At 41.4% G+C, this 18,347-nt stretch overlaps 1 protein-coding gene and 1 long non-coding RNA gene across 3 annotated transcripts in view; one reads left to right on the top strand and one right to left on the bottom strand.

Moving 5' to 3' along the window:
• The window catches only part of SLC35F4 (solute carrier family 35 member F4), a 364,805-nt gene that overhangs the window by 335,541 nt on the left and 10,917 nt on the right, over positions 1 to 18,347 (top strand). For both annotated transcript variants that reach the window (XM_086709658.1, XM_086709657.1), the window contains exons 3-4: positions 3,363 to 3,660; positions 8,965 to 9,184. In XM_086709658.1, coding sequence (XP_086565784.1) covers positions 3,443 to 3,660; positions 8,965 to 9,184 — 438 coding nt within the window. In that variant the 5' untranslated portion in view covers positions 3,363 to 3,442. The remainder of the gene's footprint in view (positions 1 to 3,362; positions 3,661 to 8,964; positions 9,185 to 18,347) is intronic.
• The window catches only part of LOC147579937 (uncharacterized), an 82,888-nt gene continuing 78,088 nt past the window's right edge, over positions 13,548 to 18,347 (bottom strand). The window contains exons 2-4 of the long non-coding RNA XR_015252349.1: positions 16,383 to 16,952; positions 15,522 to 15,665; positions 13,548 to 14,705 (exon numbers count right to left, since the gene is read on the bottom strand). This is a non-coding gene — a long non-coding RNA (uncharacterized LOC147579937). The remainder of the gene's footprint in view (positions 14,706 to 15,521; positions 15,666 to 16,382; positions 16,953 to 18,347) is intronic.

An 18,347-nucleotide genomic window follows, 5' to 3' on the forward strand; every position in this document is an offset into this window, starting at 1 on the left:
TGAAAGCCTCTTCTAGGGTACTACTAATTGGATAAGAGGGTTTTTTTTTATATAAGAAAAGATATTTTTTTCAAAAAGTGACAATATTTTAAAACACTATATCAGCAACTATTGACCCTAAGGCTAAGGCTCTTTTTAAAAATTTTTTTTTCAACGTTTATTTATTTTTGGGACAGAGAGAGACAGCATGAACGGGCGAGGGGCAGAGAGAGAGGGAGACACAGAATTGGAAACAGGCTCCAGGCTCTGAGCCATCAGCCCAGAGCCCGACGCGGGGCTCGAACTCACGGACCGCGAGATCGTGACCTGGCTGAAGTCGGATGCTTAACCGACTGCGCCACCCAGGCGCCCCTAAGGCTCTTTTTAAAAAAATGAAGAAAATGGCATCATAAATCTTCAGAAAATTTTAATTGGCTTTAATAAGTTGCAGTAATATTCCTATTATCCCAGTTATCTGCAGAATAGAATGTTCCAGTTAATTAAGTATTCTGGTTAATAAGGACTTGCTTTATCTATCATATGCAAACTACAAATTAAATATACTGGTTGACAAAGACTTGCCATATCTGTCATATGCAAACTACACATGTCAAAGGCTATACCATGAAAGATCACATGGGACGTAATTTACTCTTTCTGTGATGATTCAGAAGGCACTTAGGGTTATTCCAGGGCACCATAGAAAAATGAGAAAAGGAGAATAATCTGAAGAGCAGCTCACCATGCTTTCAGGAATACTATGTACTTAACCTCAAAACAAATCCCATGAGGCAAATATTATCACTGTTTGGCAGATGAAGAAGCTAAGCTAGAGTCAGACATGTGCTCAAGGCCATACAATGGTTCTACTCATGTGTCCAAATTCCAGTGGCCTCTACCAGTAATGACTCTAATCCAGGCTCGTAGTAAGGGATGGAACTCCTGGTATATCAGTTTGAAGGATACATACAAAACCATAAAGCTAAGCAGGACTGTCGAAAATTTTAAATGACCAGAAAAATAAAAGAGCTCTGTAGACCCAGTCTTTCTAGGGTATCTATAGGCGGTAAAATTAAAGATTGGCAACAATTACATCTAGTTAGCAGAAGAATGGGTCAAAGATATGGGGGGATTTAGGTGACGACTAATGTCATCCAAAGTACTGTCCATGGTATGATGGTGGCACCAAGCGACCTTCAGAGAAGGTGACAGTGAAGGCAGATATCAACTTAAAGGGATATTGAGAATCTCTGTAGAATCATTCCTCCTTTATGAGATAGTCCCTGAGAATTAATAATCTGAAATGTAGAGTATACCTTTCTCTTAGACATCACTCCTCTTAAACTTTGTACAAGACTACCATTCCCATCAGGAAACAGAAATTTTTCTCCAAATCCCTTCTGAAACTTCCAGTGCTTGAATGGAGAGCTCAAGCCTGAAACCTAGACAGAAGGAGTGTTCAGAATAAAAGATTTGGAGCCTAGAGTCATGCTGACTTGGGTTCAACCTTGGACAACCTTTCACATAAGCCTCAGTTTTTTCATCTGTAAAATGGAAGTGGTAATACCTATTTAACTGAGTAGGTTAATGTTTCTCTCCCAGCCTCCCAAGACAAGAGTCTCTTATTCTACCCTCTTACTCATTTTCTCCCCTCTGCTCTCTGCATAAGTCAGATGGTTGTAGGGAGGATTTGCAGAACTCTTATCAAGAGCAGGTATTGTCTATACACAGTAAAGGGAGCTAGCTGGCTCACACTTCGAGACTCAATGTCACTGCATCATGGAAGTTTCTCCTAATCACTTTCCACCCCATCCCTTAACCCTTAACCAGTGCTGCTCCTCTGCCTCCACGTGGCCTAGTATCTACCGTCTTTGCCCCTTATCACACTTGTGTTGGATGTGTGTTCTGGCTTTCCACTGGGATGTGAGCTCACGTCTTTCACTTTTGAACCCCTGGCACCCAACTAGCTAACCAGCTCCTGGTGATCTGATTGATTACCAAGTATTTTGTTGAATATATAAATGAAAGAATACCAGTTTTCATCTTCTAGAGGCCTTGGCCCTGAGAATTCAGTACGGTTTATAAGACTCGGAAGTCATGTGGTAATTGCTGTGTTTGTCATTACTTGGTTTATATTCCCCAATTCAGAATTCACCTTAAAGGCTTGCTACCCCCCCTCCCCGAATAATTATAACCGAAAGCCTTAGCTATGGGAAAGTTTTTACTCCAGCGGGGCAGTCACGCCTGGCTCATTAAGCAATAGGAGGAACACATTCAGCACGAGAGAGTCAGCAGGTTCCGGAGAGGTAAAATGACTACCATCCACTCCCACTTGCAATGTGTGGACCACACCACTTTCTTAACCCCCCGGGATAAACCTTGTGCTCAAAGGAGGTACCTGGAGACAGGAGAGAACTTGTAGGCAATTCTGCCTCCCTTCCCTCAGGATTCTACCACCTGGGATCTCAGCCTGGGGATTCAGGATGACCTCTGCTCCCCTTTAGTTTCCTGAGAGGTGCATAAAGTTATTGTGTTGAACTTGTTTTCTCTATCAAGGGAGAAGGCCTTTATGATCGTCACTTTCAGGAAGTTTTGACTACTTTAATGTAAAAACTGCTGCTGAATTTTCTTAGTAAATGTAAAGATACAAAGCTGAACTCATTGTGCTCCCAGAAATACGTTAAATAGTCATTTGTTCTGAGGTGGGTGGGAAACGATTTTGTGTCGTCAGGATTCGCCCTGTTCTTGGGGCACATTGCTCTTCAATTTAAGAGCCAGCTTTGCTGCACTTTAAGAAAATCAAAAACAAAATTAAAAGCACTTTAGTGGAGTCTAACGACAAATATTTATTTCTCACTTACTTTTCATGTCAGCAGAGACAAGGCTGCCTTGGTTGGCTTCTGCTCATTCTCCCACAGAGACTGAAAAGACAGCTCCTATTTGGGAATTTGCATTCTAGTGACAGAGAAGAAAAGCAAGAGAGTTTAGTGGGGCCTTGTCATGCCTCTTAACAGTTCTGCTGGGCCGTGGCAATACCTCACACCTCCCTGCTCACATTTGATCAGACAAAGCAGGACATGTGGCCAAGGCCGAAGTCTCTGGGGCTGAAATATGTAATGCTTTTACAAGAAAGTGGGTAGGATACATGGAAGGGCAGTGTAGCATCCACCAAGTTCATGAGCAGTGTCATGGCTTGGATTGGGGATGAGATATATACTGTACCTTACAGAGCAGAGATTCTGGAGAGAAGGTGAGCCGGAGTTATCAGTCTCTTTAAATGATGGTGAAAAAAAAGAAAAACACCGGTAATTCTACTGTGTGCCTCTTTGGTCACTGTTTTATAACCTGATTTCCACACATTTGTATTCCTTTCCTGTTTTCAGGGGATGATGGAACACAGACTCATCCTGAGAACAGCAGCCAAGAAAACAGAATCAAGGCTCGCTGCCGGTCATGCACGTCCATGGTTCTGAAGGCCGTCTGGGGACTTTTGATCATCTTGTCAGTCTCATCGTCTTGGGTTGGAACCACACAGATTGTAAAAATTACTTACAAGAACTTCTACTGTCCATTTTTCATGACTTGGTTTTCAACAAACTGGAACATTATGTTTTTCCCAGTCTACTATTCTGGTCATCTGGCCACTGCTCAAGAAAAGCAGTCTCCAATGAAAAAATTCAGGTAGGTTTCATGTTAAATGGCCAACACAAGATGTTTTAAAATAACTTTATGAAAATATCCATCACTTTATCTCTTTGGAATATGAACTGAGTTGACTTGGGGAGTGTGGAGAGCTCGGATCTAGGGTTGGTAATGAATACATGAGCACTAGGAACAAGAATCTGGGCCCCCCACCAAAAAAATTATTGAATGTCTACTACATGACAGGTGCTGTGCTGGTGCTTTTGTAGATCTTATCTTAATCATCATTGGTGGTAACATCTACCTTTGAGGGTGGTGGTATTATTCCCATTTTAACACAAGAGGAAACAGGTTTAGAAAGATTACATGACCTGTCCAAGGTCAATACTTCCAAATGACCCAGATTTCAATCCAGAATTATCTCTGAAAGTCATGTCTTAAAAGAACACCCTAGTGTCTCAGGCCCAGAAAAAAAAAAAAAAAAAAACCTGTATTCATAAGATTGTGATAAAAACATTTGCTCAATATTCTGGAAGCTGTGGTGCCTAAGCAGATAAAGAGACCTGGTTTCATGCAAAAGGAAGTTTGGCCCTGATGGTTTAGAAGATGTCATTCTTTGCTGGCTAGGAGCACATGGGGCCTTTACTCTTGGTTCGCCGGCTCTGAACCTGGTAGTGCCATGGTTCCAGTAGTTTCTCTGTGCTGAACTTGGCTTCTGCAGCACCATCTTGGAAAGCTCAGGAAGCTGGCAGGACCAGCCCTGCACAGCACCCAATGGGAGAGGGACAGTTGTCCACACCAGCTTATTGTTCCTTGGTAGAATGGCAATAAATACATTTTGCAGAAGCCGAAATAACATTTCTTTCTTGCCCCCGTACTTACTGAAAAGAAGTGAATTTATCAGACAAACTGCAAAGCGTGTACCTTCAACTTCCATTTTCTGTCACCAGCTTGGAAGTGCCCTGAAATATTAGAGTCACACTGTGAGCTGATTTTCCATGGTATCCATGATAATTCAATTAAAATTAAACAAAACCAATTTATAAAAAAATAAATGTTTTCTGGTTTGAAGGAAAGAAATAAGTCTTATACCTATTTGTGACTGCTAAAGATACTTTGTATTTGATTCCCATCAAAATAGACATGATCTTGGGGAATAAGGTCTTTTTTGTTTGTTTGTTTAAAATGTTTTTTTATTGAGACAGAGAGAGAAAGGTGGCGAGCCAGAGAGGGGCAGAGAGGGAAATACAAAATTGCAGTCAGGCTCCAGACTCTGAGCTGCCAGCAACAGAGTCCCATACGGGGCTCGAACTCACAAACCGTGAGATCATGACCTGAGCCGAAATTGGATGCTTAACCGACTGAGCCACCCAGGCGCCCTGGGGCATAAGTTCTTTTTAATAACAATATTTAATAAGCGATTGCAGGGGACATGATCAGACTAAAATTCTCCCTGTCTGAAAATAGTTTACCCATAGCATGTATGTTTTACTCCGGCGCTCCTAGGGTTTGGACACACATACTGATAAAAACAACAAAAGTTTAGTATGGGATGTAGTACCTCAGAACGCCTCAAAGCAAGCCAAGTGGGTTATATTTAAGATAACACATTTACACCAAGAGGCTGCTGCTGACAGAAATGTTGTTTTGGGAATGGGTTTCATCTCCACTACATCTCTCATGTCTGACTAACTCTACATTTAGTGAGACCTGTGATTTGACAAGACACCTCCACCTGTTAGTGCAGGTAGAGTGAACTTGACCATTTCTGAAGCCGAATCAAAGAGCTTTTATTGTCAAGCAGAAAACATTGTCTTTGAAGAGAATATTCTCCAGAGGGCCCCTCCGTATGAGAGGTAAACATTGCCAGAAAATCCTAAGATCCTTGATCTTTTTGCCTTGTAGACTCATTAACACCATCTGCCAAGGAGGCCCTCCCCGAAGCTCTCGTGGCAGAACACGGGGAAAACAGACTTAGTGTATGAGACTGGAAACAGAATTTGTCCCGTTGCGCCAGACCCTCTCTTTTCTCATTTTCTTTGAATGGTATGAAAGCATTTTCAGTGGTTTTCTTATCACTAACCTCAAAAGAATTTTCAATAATGTATCAGATCTAGATCGTGGGAATTGTGCATTTGGAAATTGTTTTGGATATTACAATCATTTCATATAAACCATGAAGAGAATTTAATTGTATCACATGAATTTTAAATTTAATAAGAAAAAATTTATAAGCCATAGTTTTGACAGGGATGTTTCCTTAAAGGAAAAAGTCTCTAGAAAGCATGAAGCTAGAGCTAAAGATATATTTGTCTATGTCATACACCTATGAAATGTGCTTAAGATGTCATCTGACATACAGAAGGGGTTCAGTAACTACTGAGTGCTATAACAATGTTGAACATAATTAAATTATTAGTGTCCCCCAGCTTCTAAGCTTCAGTCTAAGCTTTACCACCCATCAGTGCCTCTTGTCTAGAAATTCTGATCTCATCATTCCAAGGAGAGACCAGTTACTTGCTTATTGATAGAAAGAAATCCTTTCTTTTTTTGAATTTTCCCATTTCTTAGTACATAATGCTTAAATAGCAAAAAGTTCTACACAGGTGACCTGGCGTTTGAGCGGAGAGCATTTTTAATTCCTGCTATAGGGTTGGCAGTGAGAGGAGGGAGAAAGAGGGGAACACTAAGGAAGCCAACACCAGGGAGGGGGACAGGATGAGCCAGGTGAAAGGAACAATCTCCACCCCCTTGGGGGAGGGGCTCTCCCTGTCCCTGTGCCTCCCCGTGGGTTCAGAATGTGTGCTCTCCTGGATTCAAAGTCTTTGCTTGAGAGCCCTGAACCCAGCATGACGGTGGGCTCTGGGAAGGAAGAACCATCACTGGCCAGGGCCAATGATATGAAAAGAAATCCTTTCATCAGAAATGGGTTTGTTGTGGTTCTTCATAAATGTGTATTTAAAAAGCCATTTGGGGGGCGCCTGGGTGGCTCCGTGGGTTGAGCGACCCACTTCGACTTAGGTCATGATCTCAGGGGTACTTGTGACAGCACTGAGTTCTCTGCTGTCTGCGCAAGCCTGCTTCAGATCCCCTCTCCGCCCCTCCCCCCTCCCCCCCCCCCCCCCCCCCCGCCCTGCTCTTGCTGGCTCGTGCTCTCTCAAAAATAAACATTGAAAAAATATACATATAAAGGAATATTTAAAAGTTTTTTAAATACCTAAAAAGCCATTTAGTAGTTATAGATATCAGGATGAGCCCATGACTCTGAACGCCAGCTCTCTCTGGCAGACTTTCTCACAGGGCAGATCCCTTTGGGAGCACAACCAGAATGCAGAAAACGAAGAGAATGCAGAAAATGCCAGGATGTCCCGGGCAAACTGCTGCTTGGTCTGTGTGTGGCTCTGATTCACTGTATCTCCTCGGCTGCAGGGCTTGAGAGATGCTGTCCATTTCCCTGTGTGTGTGAGCGTGTGCGATTTCTGTTTACAAAAGAATTTGTTTTTAGATTATTTCATCCCTTCCTTGAAGTTTTGTCTCTTTCAAATTAAAATTTACCTTCAGGAAATCACATTTTTTAAAAAGTTTATTTTGGGAGAGGCAGCACATGAGTATGTATGAGGACAAGTGAGGGAAGAGCACAGAAAGAGGGAGAGAGGGAGAATCCCAAGCAGGCTCCTTGCTGTCAGCCCAGAGCCTGTCTCGGGGCTCAAATCCACGAACAAAACCGTGAGATCATGACCTCAGCCGAAATCAAGGGTCCCATGCTTAAATCACATTTTTATTAAAAAACAATCCTTCCTTTTTCGTTGTCTCCCACATAAACAGTAAAACTATTACACAAGTTTCTATATGTGCAATATGCATTTTTAACCTCCCTGGATTTGCTGGCCTACAATTCCCAGAATTCTCAGCTGCTGGGAAGCAGCGTTTGCCATGAGACTTGACATTGAAGGCCATACTCCAATGCTTAGAGCCTCACCACTTTGTCACTCCCTCCCTTCATGTGGCCCTCCTGTGGAGTAAGTTGCTTCATGCGTGTGAGGCAGACATTGGCTAGAGATTACTTTGGTTTGCAATACTTTGAGGCACAACTGTTTCTCTTCAGAAAAATTTAGAAGAAAAACTAATGCTAATAACCAACTAGAACCGCGTAATTTCATTATAACCATGCAAACATTAGGAACTTGTTCCTTAAACAAGATATTTATGCTACTCTTGAAAACACTTCCTGGAACATTATAGTTGCCCAGTAAATTCTTGGATGTTCATGAACAACTGAATAAAAAAAAAAATAAATCTGAGTTACCCAATGGCGAGCCTATTTTCAGTCCATAGTCAAAGTTTTTCTATCATATCATTATTGCTTGTCTGTATCACTAGTTTGAACGTTTTGATTGAAATGGCACCTTGGTTTAATCATCAAATGGGGTGCCTGGGTGGCTCAGTCGGTTAAGCGTCTGACTTTGGCTCAGGTAATGATCTCACGGTTCGTGGGTTTGAGCCCCGTGTTGGGTTCTGTACTGACGGCTCAGAACCTAAAGCATGCTTTGGATTCAGTGTCTCCCTCCCTCTCTCTCTCTCTCTCTGCCCCTGCCCCACTCATGCTATGTCTGTCTCTTTCTCAAAAATAAACATAAAAAAAATAAGCAAACAAATCAAAGATTTAATGGAACTGATTATTTTTATACAATTAAATTCATGTAATTCCTCCAAAACCGCCAATTGTGTGTATATAAATACAACTTGCATTTGATTATTTATTTATTTACCATTTGGAGGTCATCACAGAACCTTCATTTTTTTTTTTTCCTGTCTTAAAAATGCTAGAAGAAAAACAAATTATTCAACTGGGCAGAAAGATAAGGAAGAGGCATAGTCTTTTAGGAAAAATAAAATTCCAAACTGTGTGTGGCTCTTCACCATATGTGAAGCTGCAAGTTGTCTATACCTGTTCACACAGTAGTGACCCTCCTGGTCCTATTGCATTTGCCCATTGGGAAAGAACCTTCTCTCTCTTCTAACAGTAACTCTGAAAATGACTCATTTCCCTGTTTCTCCAGGCTTCTCTGAGAATGTTCAGCAGCAGAATGGCTGTCCCAGCCATCTCGAGAGAATATCTAGATAGGAAAGGGCCTTCGCTCTGCGCCTGGAGAGACATGGGCTCTTTTCCATGGAACCCTCTGCCCCTGTAGTGGCCCAGAGATGGGAGGCCTGGGTTCAGTAAGTTCCACAGATGCATGATGGGCATTGGCGTTTGTGCTCTTGCCAGAAAATGACCGTCAAGAGTTAGACAACGCAAAGTATGTCACAATTAATACCTGACAACCTTTTTTTCTTTCCTAGGGAATGCAGTCGGATTTTTGGTGAAGATGGTCTGACATTGAAGCTCTTCCTTAAAAGAACTGCTCCCTTTTCTATTCTATGGACTTTGACTAATTACCTGTATTTACTGGCTTTAAAGAAGTTGACAGCCACGGATGTCTCTGCTCTGTTCTGTTGTAACAAAGCCTTTGTCTTCTTGCTGTCGTGGATCGTGCTGAAAGACAGGTTCATGGGAGTGAGGGTAATGGCACACTTGATTCAATGTGTGAGGCCACCCGTAATTGTAGATCCTTGGCATCAGGAGTGCTGCTTTGTTTCGTGAAATTTCTGTAAAACTTTCCCCATTGGTTCTGAGTACAAATTAGAATTTGAAGATGCATTAGAACACCCAGGCAGTTACAATATCATGAAAAGACAGAGATGGTCTCCCTTGGGCAGTCGGCTGATTTCGACAGGAGCCACTAAAACAGAGAAGATAAGTTCTTTTTTTAGGATTAATGGTGTGACCAACTCCTTCTATCCTCAGGGTGAAGGGGTCTGGGAAAATTAGTCACAACAAAGATTATGATTTTTTTTTCCAGTCACCATACGTTGGGACAATTCCCTCATGCTTTCCCTCCCCCCAGCCCGAGATGGATTTAATTAACATTGGTGTAAGTAGATAAGGTTACCAAACAGTAATTAAAGTCACTGGTAACGGCACAATGCTGTTAAAAGTGGCTATATATCTAGCGTGACTAATCCAGAAATGCAACGAAAAGCACCAACTTGTACTTTGGGGTACAGATCCTCAATTGAACTGTATTAAACTTCCACCGACCACTTCAGTTCTGAGTTTATTCCTTTCAGAAGTGATACGGACTTCTTAAAAGATTTTATCTTGCATGCTTGTTCTGTTAGATTGATGGAAAGTCATGGAGGTTTCAGGAGCCAGATCTCATTCATGTATCTGGAATGCCACCATGATGAAAATATTGAGAAAATAATTCTTTAGAAAGAGTAGAAATGAAATGAAAAGCCTTTTCCCAGAAGATAAACATCACACAATTCTTCTCTGAAAGAGATGTCCAAGACTGGATGTGAAACATATTTTGCTATCAAAATATTGTTCTTACTGCAATGATCCCAGGGTCCTTGTCCCCCTAATTGCGGAAATTAATATTAGAAAGAGAGTTGATGACAGCCATTAACCCTTAAAACTTCTTTTTAATAGCAAATTCTGATTATGTCTTGGGAGATGCTACTCAGAAATTCAGAATGGAAGCTTGACATGAACGAGAAGTAGAAAGCTACAGAAGACAAAATGAGAGGGGCAACTGGGTGGCTCTGTAGGTTGACTTCGGCTCAGGTCATGATCTCACGGTCCATGAGTTTGAGCCCCACATCGGACTCACTGCTGTCAGCCTATCAGCACAGAGCCTGCTTCAGATCCTCTGTACCCCTCTCTCTGCCCCTCCCCCACCCGTGCTCTCCCAAAATAATAAAAAATAAAAAATAAATAAAAGAAGATAAGATAAACTCTGAATCAGTCCAGGATGCATTAGAGTATACCCAGATATGGTACGACACTCTCCCCCAGCCAATCTTAGATTTGACATCCAGAAAGCTTAGCATCATGTTTTTGCACATCGAGCACCCGTGCTGGCTGCCTACCATCAGGTACCCTGACAAATCCTGGAGAGCGGGGACCTTCCCTGCACTGCTTGCTGCCCCATTCAGGATGGGCTATATAATTCGTGGGACCTAGTGTGGAAGCAAACACAGGGATCACTCTTTAAAACATTATCAATAATTTCAAGGCAGCAACAACAGAGCATGAAACCAAGGGCAAGGCCCTTCTAATCATGAAGACCTATGCATCTGCACAGGCCATATGCCCATGAAGCCAGCTCTGCCTCTATCTCGAATACCTAGAATAATGCAGGGGACAAAATGGAGCTCAGTAGATATTTGAGGATATAGTAAATAAATTCATGTTTACGAGGACTCTTTTCTATTTGCTAGCATCATGGATTATCCATGAGAGTTTGGAAGGCCTTGTCAGAAGAAGGGGAAAGAGAGGAGATATAGGGTCTTTTTTTGCCTTTTCAATGGCATCTGAATACTCAAAGGGAATCAATACATTCACTATTAGATTTACCAGTGAGAAAATCAGTTGTTTTAGAGTGAATTAATGCATTTAACCATGGAACTTACTGATGCAAGATGTCCTATCAAAAGAGGTTCTGTGTTTGAGAGTTAAAAAACTCAGCTGTGTAACTTATATTTAAACCAAAGATTTAGGAAATCTGCCAAGAGGCAACAAACCATCGCCATTTTAAAACTGGCATCTATAGGGGCACCTGAGTGGCCCAGTCAGTTGAGTATCCAACTCTTGATTTTGGCTCAGGTCATGATCAGCCCATGGATCAAGCCCCACATTAGGCTCTGCACTAAGCGTGGAGTCTGCTTAAGATTCTCTCTCTCCCTCTCTCTCTCTCTCTCTCTCAAATAAAAAAAAAATAAATTGGCATCTATAGTGGGTTCAATGATGGTCCTCAATAAGGTGCCCACACCTTCATCCCCAGTCCTTATGAATGTGACCTTATTTGAAGGCGTAATTATTTTTTCTTTTTCATTTTGTATTATTTTTCTTTTTTTGAATATGATTTATTGTCAAGTTGGCTAACATATAGTGTGTAAAGGGTGCTCCTGAATTTTGGGGTAGAGTCCCATGGTTCATTACTTACATACACCACCCAATGCTCATCCCAACAAGTGCCCTCCTCAGTGCCCATCACCCATTTTCCCTTCTCCCTGCCCCCATCTGCCCTCAGTTTGTTCTCTGTATTAATGAGTCTCTTATGGTTTGCCTCCCTTCCTCTCTTTGTAACTATTTTTTCCCCTTCCCTTCCCCCATGGTCTTCTGTTAAGAGTCTCAAGATCCACATTTGAGTGAAAACATATGATATCTATCTTTCTCTGACTTATTTTACTTAGCATAATACCTTCCAGTTCCATGGAATCATGAAATGGCGTGATTTCATTCTTTCTCATTGCCAAGTGGTATTCTATTGTATGTATAAACCATGTCTTCTTTATCCATTAGTTGATGGACATTTGGGTTCTTTCCATAATTTGGCTATTGTTGAAAACACTTTGCAGGCACAATTTAACATAAGGATTTAGAAAGAGGAGATCATCCTAGAGTATTTAGGTGGCCCTAATTCCAGTAACAGATATCCTTATAAAAGACAAACACACAGGACAGACACACAGAAGAGGAGAAGACAATGTGACCAGACAGACAGAGATTGGAGTGCTGTGGCCACAAGCCCAGGAAAGCCAGGGAAGCTACCAGAACCTGGAAGAGCCAAGGGATGCTTTCTCTCCTAGAGCTGCCGCTGGGAGCATGGGTGTGCTGGATTGTGAACTTCTGGCCTCCAGAACTGTGAGAAAATAAATTTCTGTTGTTTTTAGTCACCAGGTTTGTGGTAATTTGTTACAGCAGCCTCAGGAAACTAATACAGCCTCTGTAAGTAATAAGACCCAATAGAAAAAAAATGTTAAATACCCAATGAGCACTTGTTAATAAATATACACATACATTTATATACATAAATTAAGATATCTTAGATGGCAAGATGGTAAACAATGTCAGGCATGCTGGTAGAAGTCACATGTTTTTCTTCTTAAATGACAGGAAATGTTTCACTCCTCACTGTGAAACATTAGGAAGTGTTTAATGTCATGCCAAGGTGTAATTTTAATGATGCCCGTAATCAGGTCATGGAATATGAGAAGAACCAAAACATATTCAGCATTTTGCCTTTTGACAGTATCAGCCATTCTTTTTTTCATGAGACATATTGAGAACATGTATAATTGGGTCATTTGAGAAATTAAAAGAGGGCAATTCGAATACTGACAACATAAATGTAGTTTTTATTGCCTACGTCCATAAGTAATCAAAGCATGGCCTGCAAAAGCCACTCCGCTTAGACTATTCTCTTTTTTTTATAGTTAAAGTGTTGCTTTCTTTTTAAAAAAATGTTTTATGTTTATTTATTTTTGAGGGAGACAGACACACAGAGTATGAGCAGGGGAGGGGAGAGAGAGAGAGGGAGACGCAGAATCCAAAGCAGGCTACAGGCTCTGAGCTGATAGCACAGAGCCTGAATTGGGGCTCGAACCCATGAATGGTGAGATTATGACCTGAGCCAAAGTCAGAGGCTTAACCGACTGAGCCACCCAGGTGCCCCTGAAAGTGGGGCTTTCAGTCATCAGATTAAAATGTGTATTTTTGATTCATTCTGAGGCTTCAGTGGTTTACAAATTGACAGTTTTTGGATTATAATTTTCATTTGACCCCAAGAATGATCACATTTAAGATGATCACATTTCCTACTTCTATTTTTCACATCAAAAATGATACCATGTGGGCGCCTGGGTGACTCAGTCAGTTAAGTGTCTCTCGATTTCGGCTCAGGTCATGATGCCATGGTTTGTGGGATCAAGCCCCGCATTGGGCTCTGTACTGACAGTGGGATCCCATTTGAGATTTTCTCCCTGCCTCTCTCTGCCCCTCCCCCCCTCACACCCACTCACTCTCTCTCTCAAAATAAACATTTTAAAACATGACACCACGGACAGAAAGAAGGATGCTTTAAGTTGTAAAACCAGTAAATATGTGTTTCTCTGGAGCACTAATTGGCTAGAAATAGCAATGCTCACAGAAAAACTAATTACATATTATGAATAACTTGTTAATATTTTGTGGTTTTTTGGAATATTTGAATTACAGATGGAAAGGTAATTTTGTTGTACCATTATATTTCTTTCATAAAATCATTTCAGCCAATTTGCTGGTAAACATTGTTGTGTTAAAAACCCTTTCATGACCAGTTGCTTACGGCTGATATATGATCATCCCATGAAAATTAGTAAACTTTTTAAAAAGATCTTTCTTTTTTAATTGCACAACTATTGGTGAGAATTCAGCTCTTTCAGCTTTGAGGAACCTGCCAGGTTCTCATCTTCAAGAACCTGTCTTGTTTAGCTACGGTTCTTAAATTCATGAAAACCAAAGAAATTGCATTAATAAAAAAAGGTTCTCCTCAAAGAAAATGAGCCACTGGTTGGGGTTTTCTTCTCTGTCTCTGGTATCAGTTTCACTCAAATTTGAAAAGTAAATGTCAGACTGGAAAGTTGAAACTCTTTCTTTCAGATCTTGTCCCTCCTTTACGTTTTATATTATTGATTGAAAATTTTCGTTCATTTTTAAATTTCCTTGAACGTAGGGAGAAAATTGGTCAGTGGTAAATGGATCAGCAGACCCCAAACTTCCTTAGCAGATTCAGGAAATGAATTTGTGTCTCTTCACTTTGACACCCACATATTTCCTAGCTGTAATTGGGTCCCTATGCAGTTAACTTTCCAAACTGTGCCTCGTTTGGACACTTTCCAAGATCTGCCAAGGACCGACTGGAGTATGTCAGTTAAACTGAATCTTTCATTGCTCAACCTGCAGTTCTCCAAATTCAAATTGGGCTCCAGAGTGCCCTAAATCAGGGCCCTGGAGGTGAGCTCGTACTGATTCGTGCCAACATTACATATTTAGATAAGATTCAAGATAACCTTTTGTTTACATCTTGCCTTTGGTTGACATTGATGCAGTAGCTGTACATTCATGTGCAGTGCAGAATCTTCTACCCAGAACCTTCATGCTTCCTGGAGGAGGCACCAGAGGCTGCGTAGCTGGGCTCATCCTTTTCATCCCCCTCCTGGCGGGAGAAGAATTTGTGAATACAGAGGAAAAAGATGAGGTGGAATGGCTCTCCAATTTTATGCACACAAGGAATCCATAACCCCTTAACAAGATGTCATCAACAGATCTACTCTAGTCTCCACATGTGCCTGTTAGGTCTTTCCATCTGGCATTTCTTTCCCTCTTTTCCATCCTGGTCTCCCTTTGAGATCATTTTCAGACAGATTTTATTCATATAAAAATAGATGTGTGTGTAGGGGGGTGGAGCGTGGGAGTCTTGGTTTGGGGCTCTGAACTCCTTGGGTTGGACCTGTCCCCAGGCACCCTCCACCCTCACTCACGCGCACACACACACACACACACACACACACAATCTGTACAGCTATATACTGCCCACCTCTTTCATTTCTCACACTTCAACTCTTGTCCAATTTCACGGGATCTGAGTAAAACAGATGGTTCACCTTCATGGAACCTTAAATGTAGCATGCGGACAAGTTGAAGGATTCTGCATAGTCCCAGTTCCTTGAAAATGGACTCTATTGGGGAGCCTGGGTGGCTCCGTGGGTTAAGCATCCAACTTCGACTCATGTCATGATCTCGCAGTTTGGGAAGCCCCTCATCAGGCTCTCTGCTCTCAGCACAGAGCCTGCTTTGGATCCTCTGTGCTCTCCTCTTTCTGCCCCTTCCCTGCATTCACACATTCTCTCTCAAAAATAAGTAAAAAAGAAACATTTTTTTAAAAGATAGAAAGAAAGAAAATGTACTCAGAGAGGACAAGGATGATCATCAGTGCAGGTCTCACTGGCCAAGCTATTAACGTGTAACCCACCTTGAGCTGCCGACCTTTAGTCTTGAACTTGAGAACAATCCTGCCAGCAGTGTCGTTTTGAGGCCCTCCATTCTAGGGGCTGCTGTAGTCTCGGGATTCAGGGGTGCGTCGTGAGCCAGTGAAACACCTCCATGCTCACCCAGCCTTAGAAACAGAGTTAACCACAAGGCAACTTGAGGAAAGCTATTCCAGTTGCAATTAGAAAGAGAAGCAATTCAAGCTTCATCTCAATACCCTGAACCCTAGAAGAACTGATACTGTTACTCAAATAATAATTCTGGAAGCCATTTTGTCAATGAGAAACACAGCGAAGTAATGAGGCTGGTAAACCCTCACAGAGATCAAGAGAAGGGCCAGACGCCTGTGGTTTTTGAGGGCCCGAGACGAAAAAGGAAAGAAATGACGATACAGGGAAATAAAAACAGTCAAAAGCCAGATGCTTCTCTGGCTTTTATCTCTAGCTATTTATCTACGAATTCTTTGAAAGATGACAGAAACGTAGCTTTCCTGCAGGGTCGCATGTGGTATATACCACGGTGAGAGTATCAAATGTTTACTCGAAAGCCATCTTTGGGCTTTAGGAACACACTCAAACAGCCTCATGGTCTCCCTCTGATCAGCCCTCAAAGTTGATGGGAGGCTCTCACTGGGGGCTGAGCCTGCAGAGGAAGGTAGCTGGCTCAGGAAGAAATGTCCCTGAAGAGGTAGGCTGGGAAAATGGACTAAATGAATTCTTTTCCACAGGGTACTCCCCTCCCCGCCCCCCACCCAAGATGGGCACACCATGATGTGAGGGGACTGAGAGGTTTCCAAAGTTGAAACTGAGGCATTGGCAGTTTTATGGTCATTATGGTTACTAACATTCTCACCCAAAGCAGATTCAGATCGTGGCAGTGGTGCGTTTTCTGTCTTACTCAGAACAAGTCTGGTTAGCTAGAGGGCTGGAACTGGAATAGATTGTGAGGAGAGCCACGTTTTTCTGAAGCCAAACAGGTGCCGCCATGAAATGGTGTGTTTTCAGCAGAAGCGTCCCTCATACGGATGCTAATGGGCTCAAAGGCATTTTTGTGGCTGTCACCATGTGGATGTGCACACACGCGCATTTCCGACACAGTATTTAAGGCACTGGCTTTCTGCAGGCACATTTCCAGTGTCCTGAGCTCGAGAAGAGTCATTTTATGTCTTTTATTCAAAAGAATAGACTATTCATCCTTCCTTGATAACTGGTGAATTCTGAAGATGTCTGAGACTCAGATCTGTGCTGAGGCTGTTTGTTCTCTGGAAATTTGAATAGTATTTATTCTGCAATTAACCAGTGGTGCCAAGGAGAGCCACTGTGGGAGCATCCGCATGACCACTCCACTGAGCCTTCCATCCAGCATTTTCCTGCATTTCCTAGATTAGCTGAGCTCTCGTCCTTTAGTTCCAACTCTGTAGATAAGAAGCACATTGAACATTTCTTAAAACGCAGCCACAGAAAATGTTCTATTAGCTATGAGATTTAAGTAAAAAAATGTGGAAAATAATTTAGCTTATCTTCTCCCCCCCACAGCAAACCTATATAACCTATCAATTACTGTTCATACCATAGAAAAGAATTTTTCTAACATCTCAAATATTCAGATTTTCATGCTTGTAGAACGTAACTAACCACATTGTCCAGCCCTGCGACATGAAAAATGCTTCTCTCCATGAAAGCAATTGAAAGAAACACTGGTGTAATTGATAATGTCAATTTAAGTGGTCTGGCTAATATTTCCACAAGCACTTGAATATAAAATGTAATGGAGACCTTTAAGAGGCTCATCATAGTTATAATTTTGAATTGCTATAAAATTTATCATCTTTCTCCATACCCAATTTCTATCTTGGGAATACTTATAGTAGACATACTAAGCATATATATTTTTACTAAAGGCTGACTCAGAAAAGGAAGTGCTCCTAACTGAAGTCATAGCCGGGGGGTGATTAGTGTTAAATGTTCATCACTTTCCAGACAGTGTTTTCGTGTTTTATTTTATTTTGTATAGGCTGTTTGTTTTCATAATTCCCTAAACTCAGAATTATATATTATGCACAGTTGCCTAAACCCAAATATTATGGATTATACAATAATTTTGATAATTTTAAATATGAAACAGTACATCATGTTAAAGTTACAGTTACAGTTAAAGTGACAAAGTTAAAGTTAATTGCAATTAACACTGTATTCTATTAATCCCATCTTGATGTGAACAAGAAAACACAACTGATGCTTGGCTGAAAGAAAACAAATACCAATTCAAATTTATTGTCCTGCAAATTCAGTCTTATGAGGGAAATCTACTTGTGCACCTGAAGACTTCGACCCATGAATATTATTTAAACACACAAACAAAAACAAAACGCCAGCGTCTAACATGACTTTTCATTTGTCTGAAATCAGACTGCCCAAAGGATTGTTGCAAGTCCTTGGCTGAACTATAAATCCCCAAATCAAAGAAAATGATAACCCTCACACAATTTCTAAGTCTAGATAACCCCTACACCATGTTTATTTATGAGTCTATTACTTCTTGTTTGGAAAATTTCCTTGACATCTCATGGTGTGTGTATTAGATTCTATTCCCTCTAGTTTGAGGCATGGTCTAACTAGAACACATGCCTGGGAGCTTTAGAGAATACGATATTCACTCAGCAAGAGAAACGTCTCCCATCAAGCAGCCTCCCGGAAAAACGCTTTATGAAGACGGTTTTTCACTGCTGACATGTCAGCGTCTGTTCTCAAGTACTCCTGCTGTTTTTCATAAAAGATGCTTTAGTATGAAGCTAGGTCTGAAACCGACA

Source organism: Puma concolor, chromosome B3 (assembly GCF_028749965.1).
Source record: "Puma concolor isolate L17-30 chromosome B3, mPumCon1.1.hap2, whole genome shotgun sequence".
NCBI classification, from domain to species: Eukaryota; Metazoa; Chordata; class Mammalia; order Carnivora; family Felidae; genus Puma; species Puma concolor.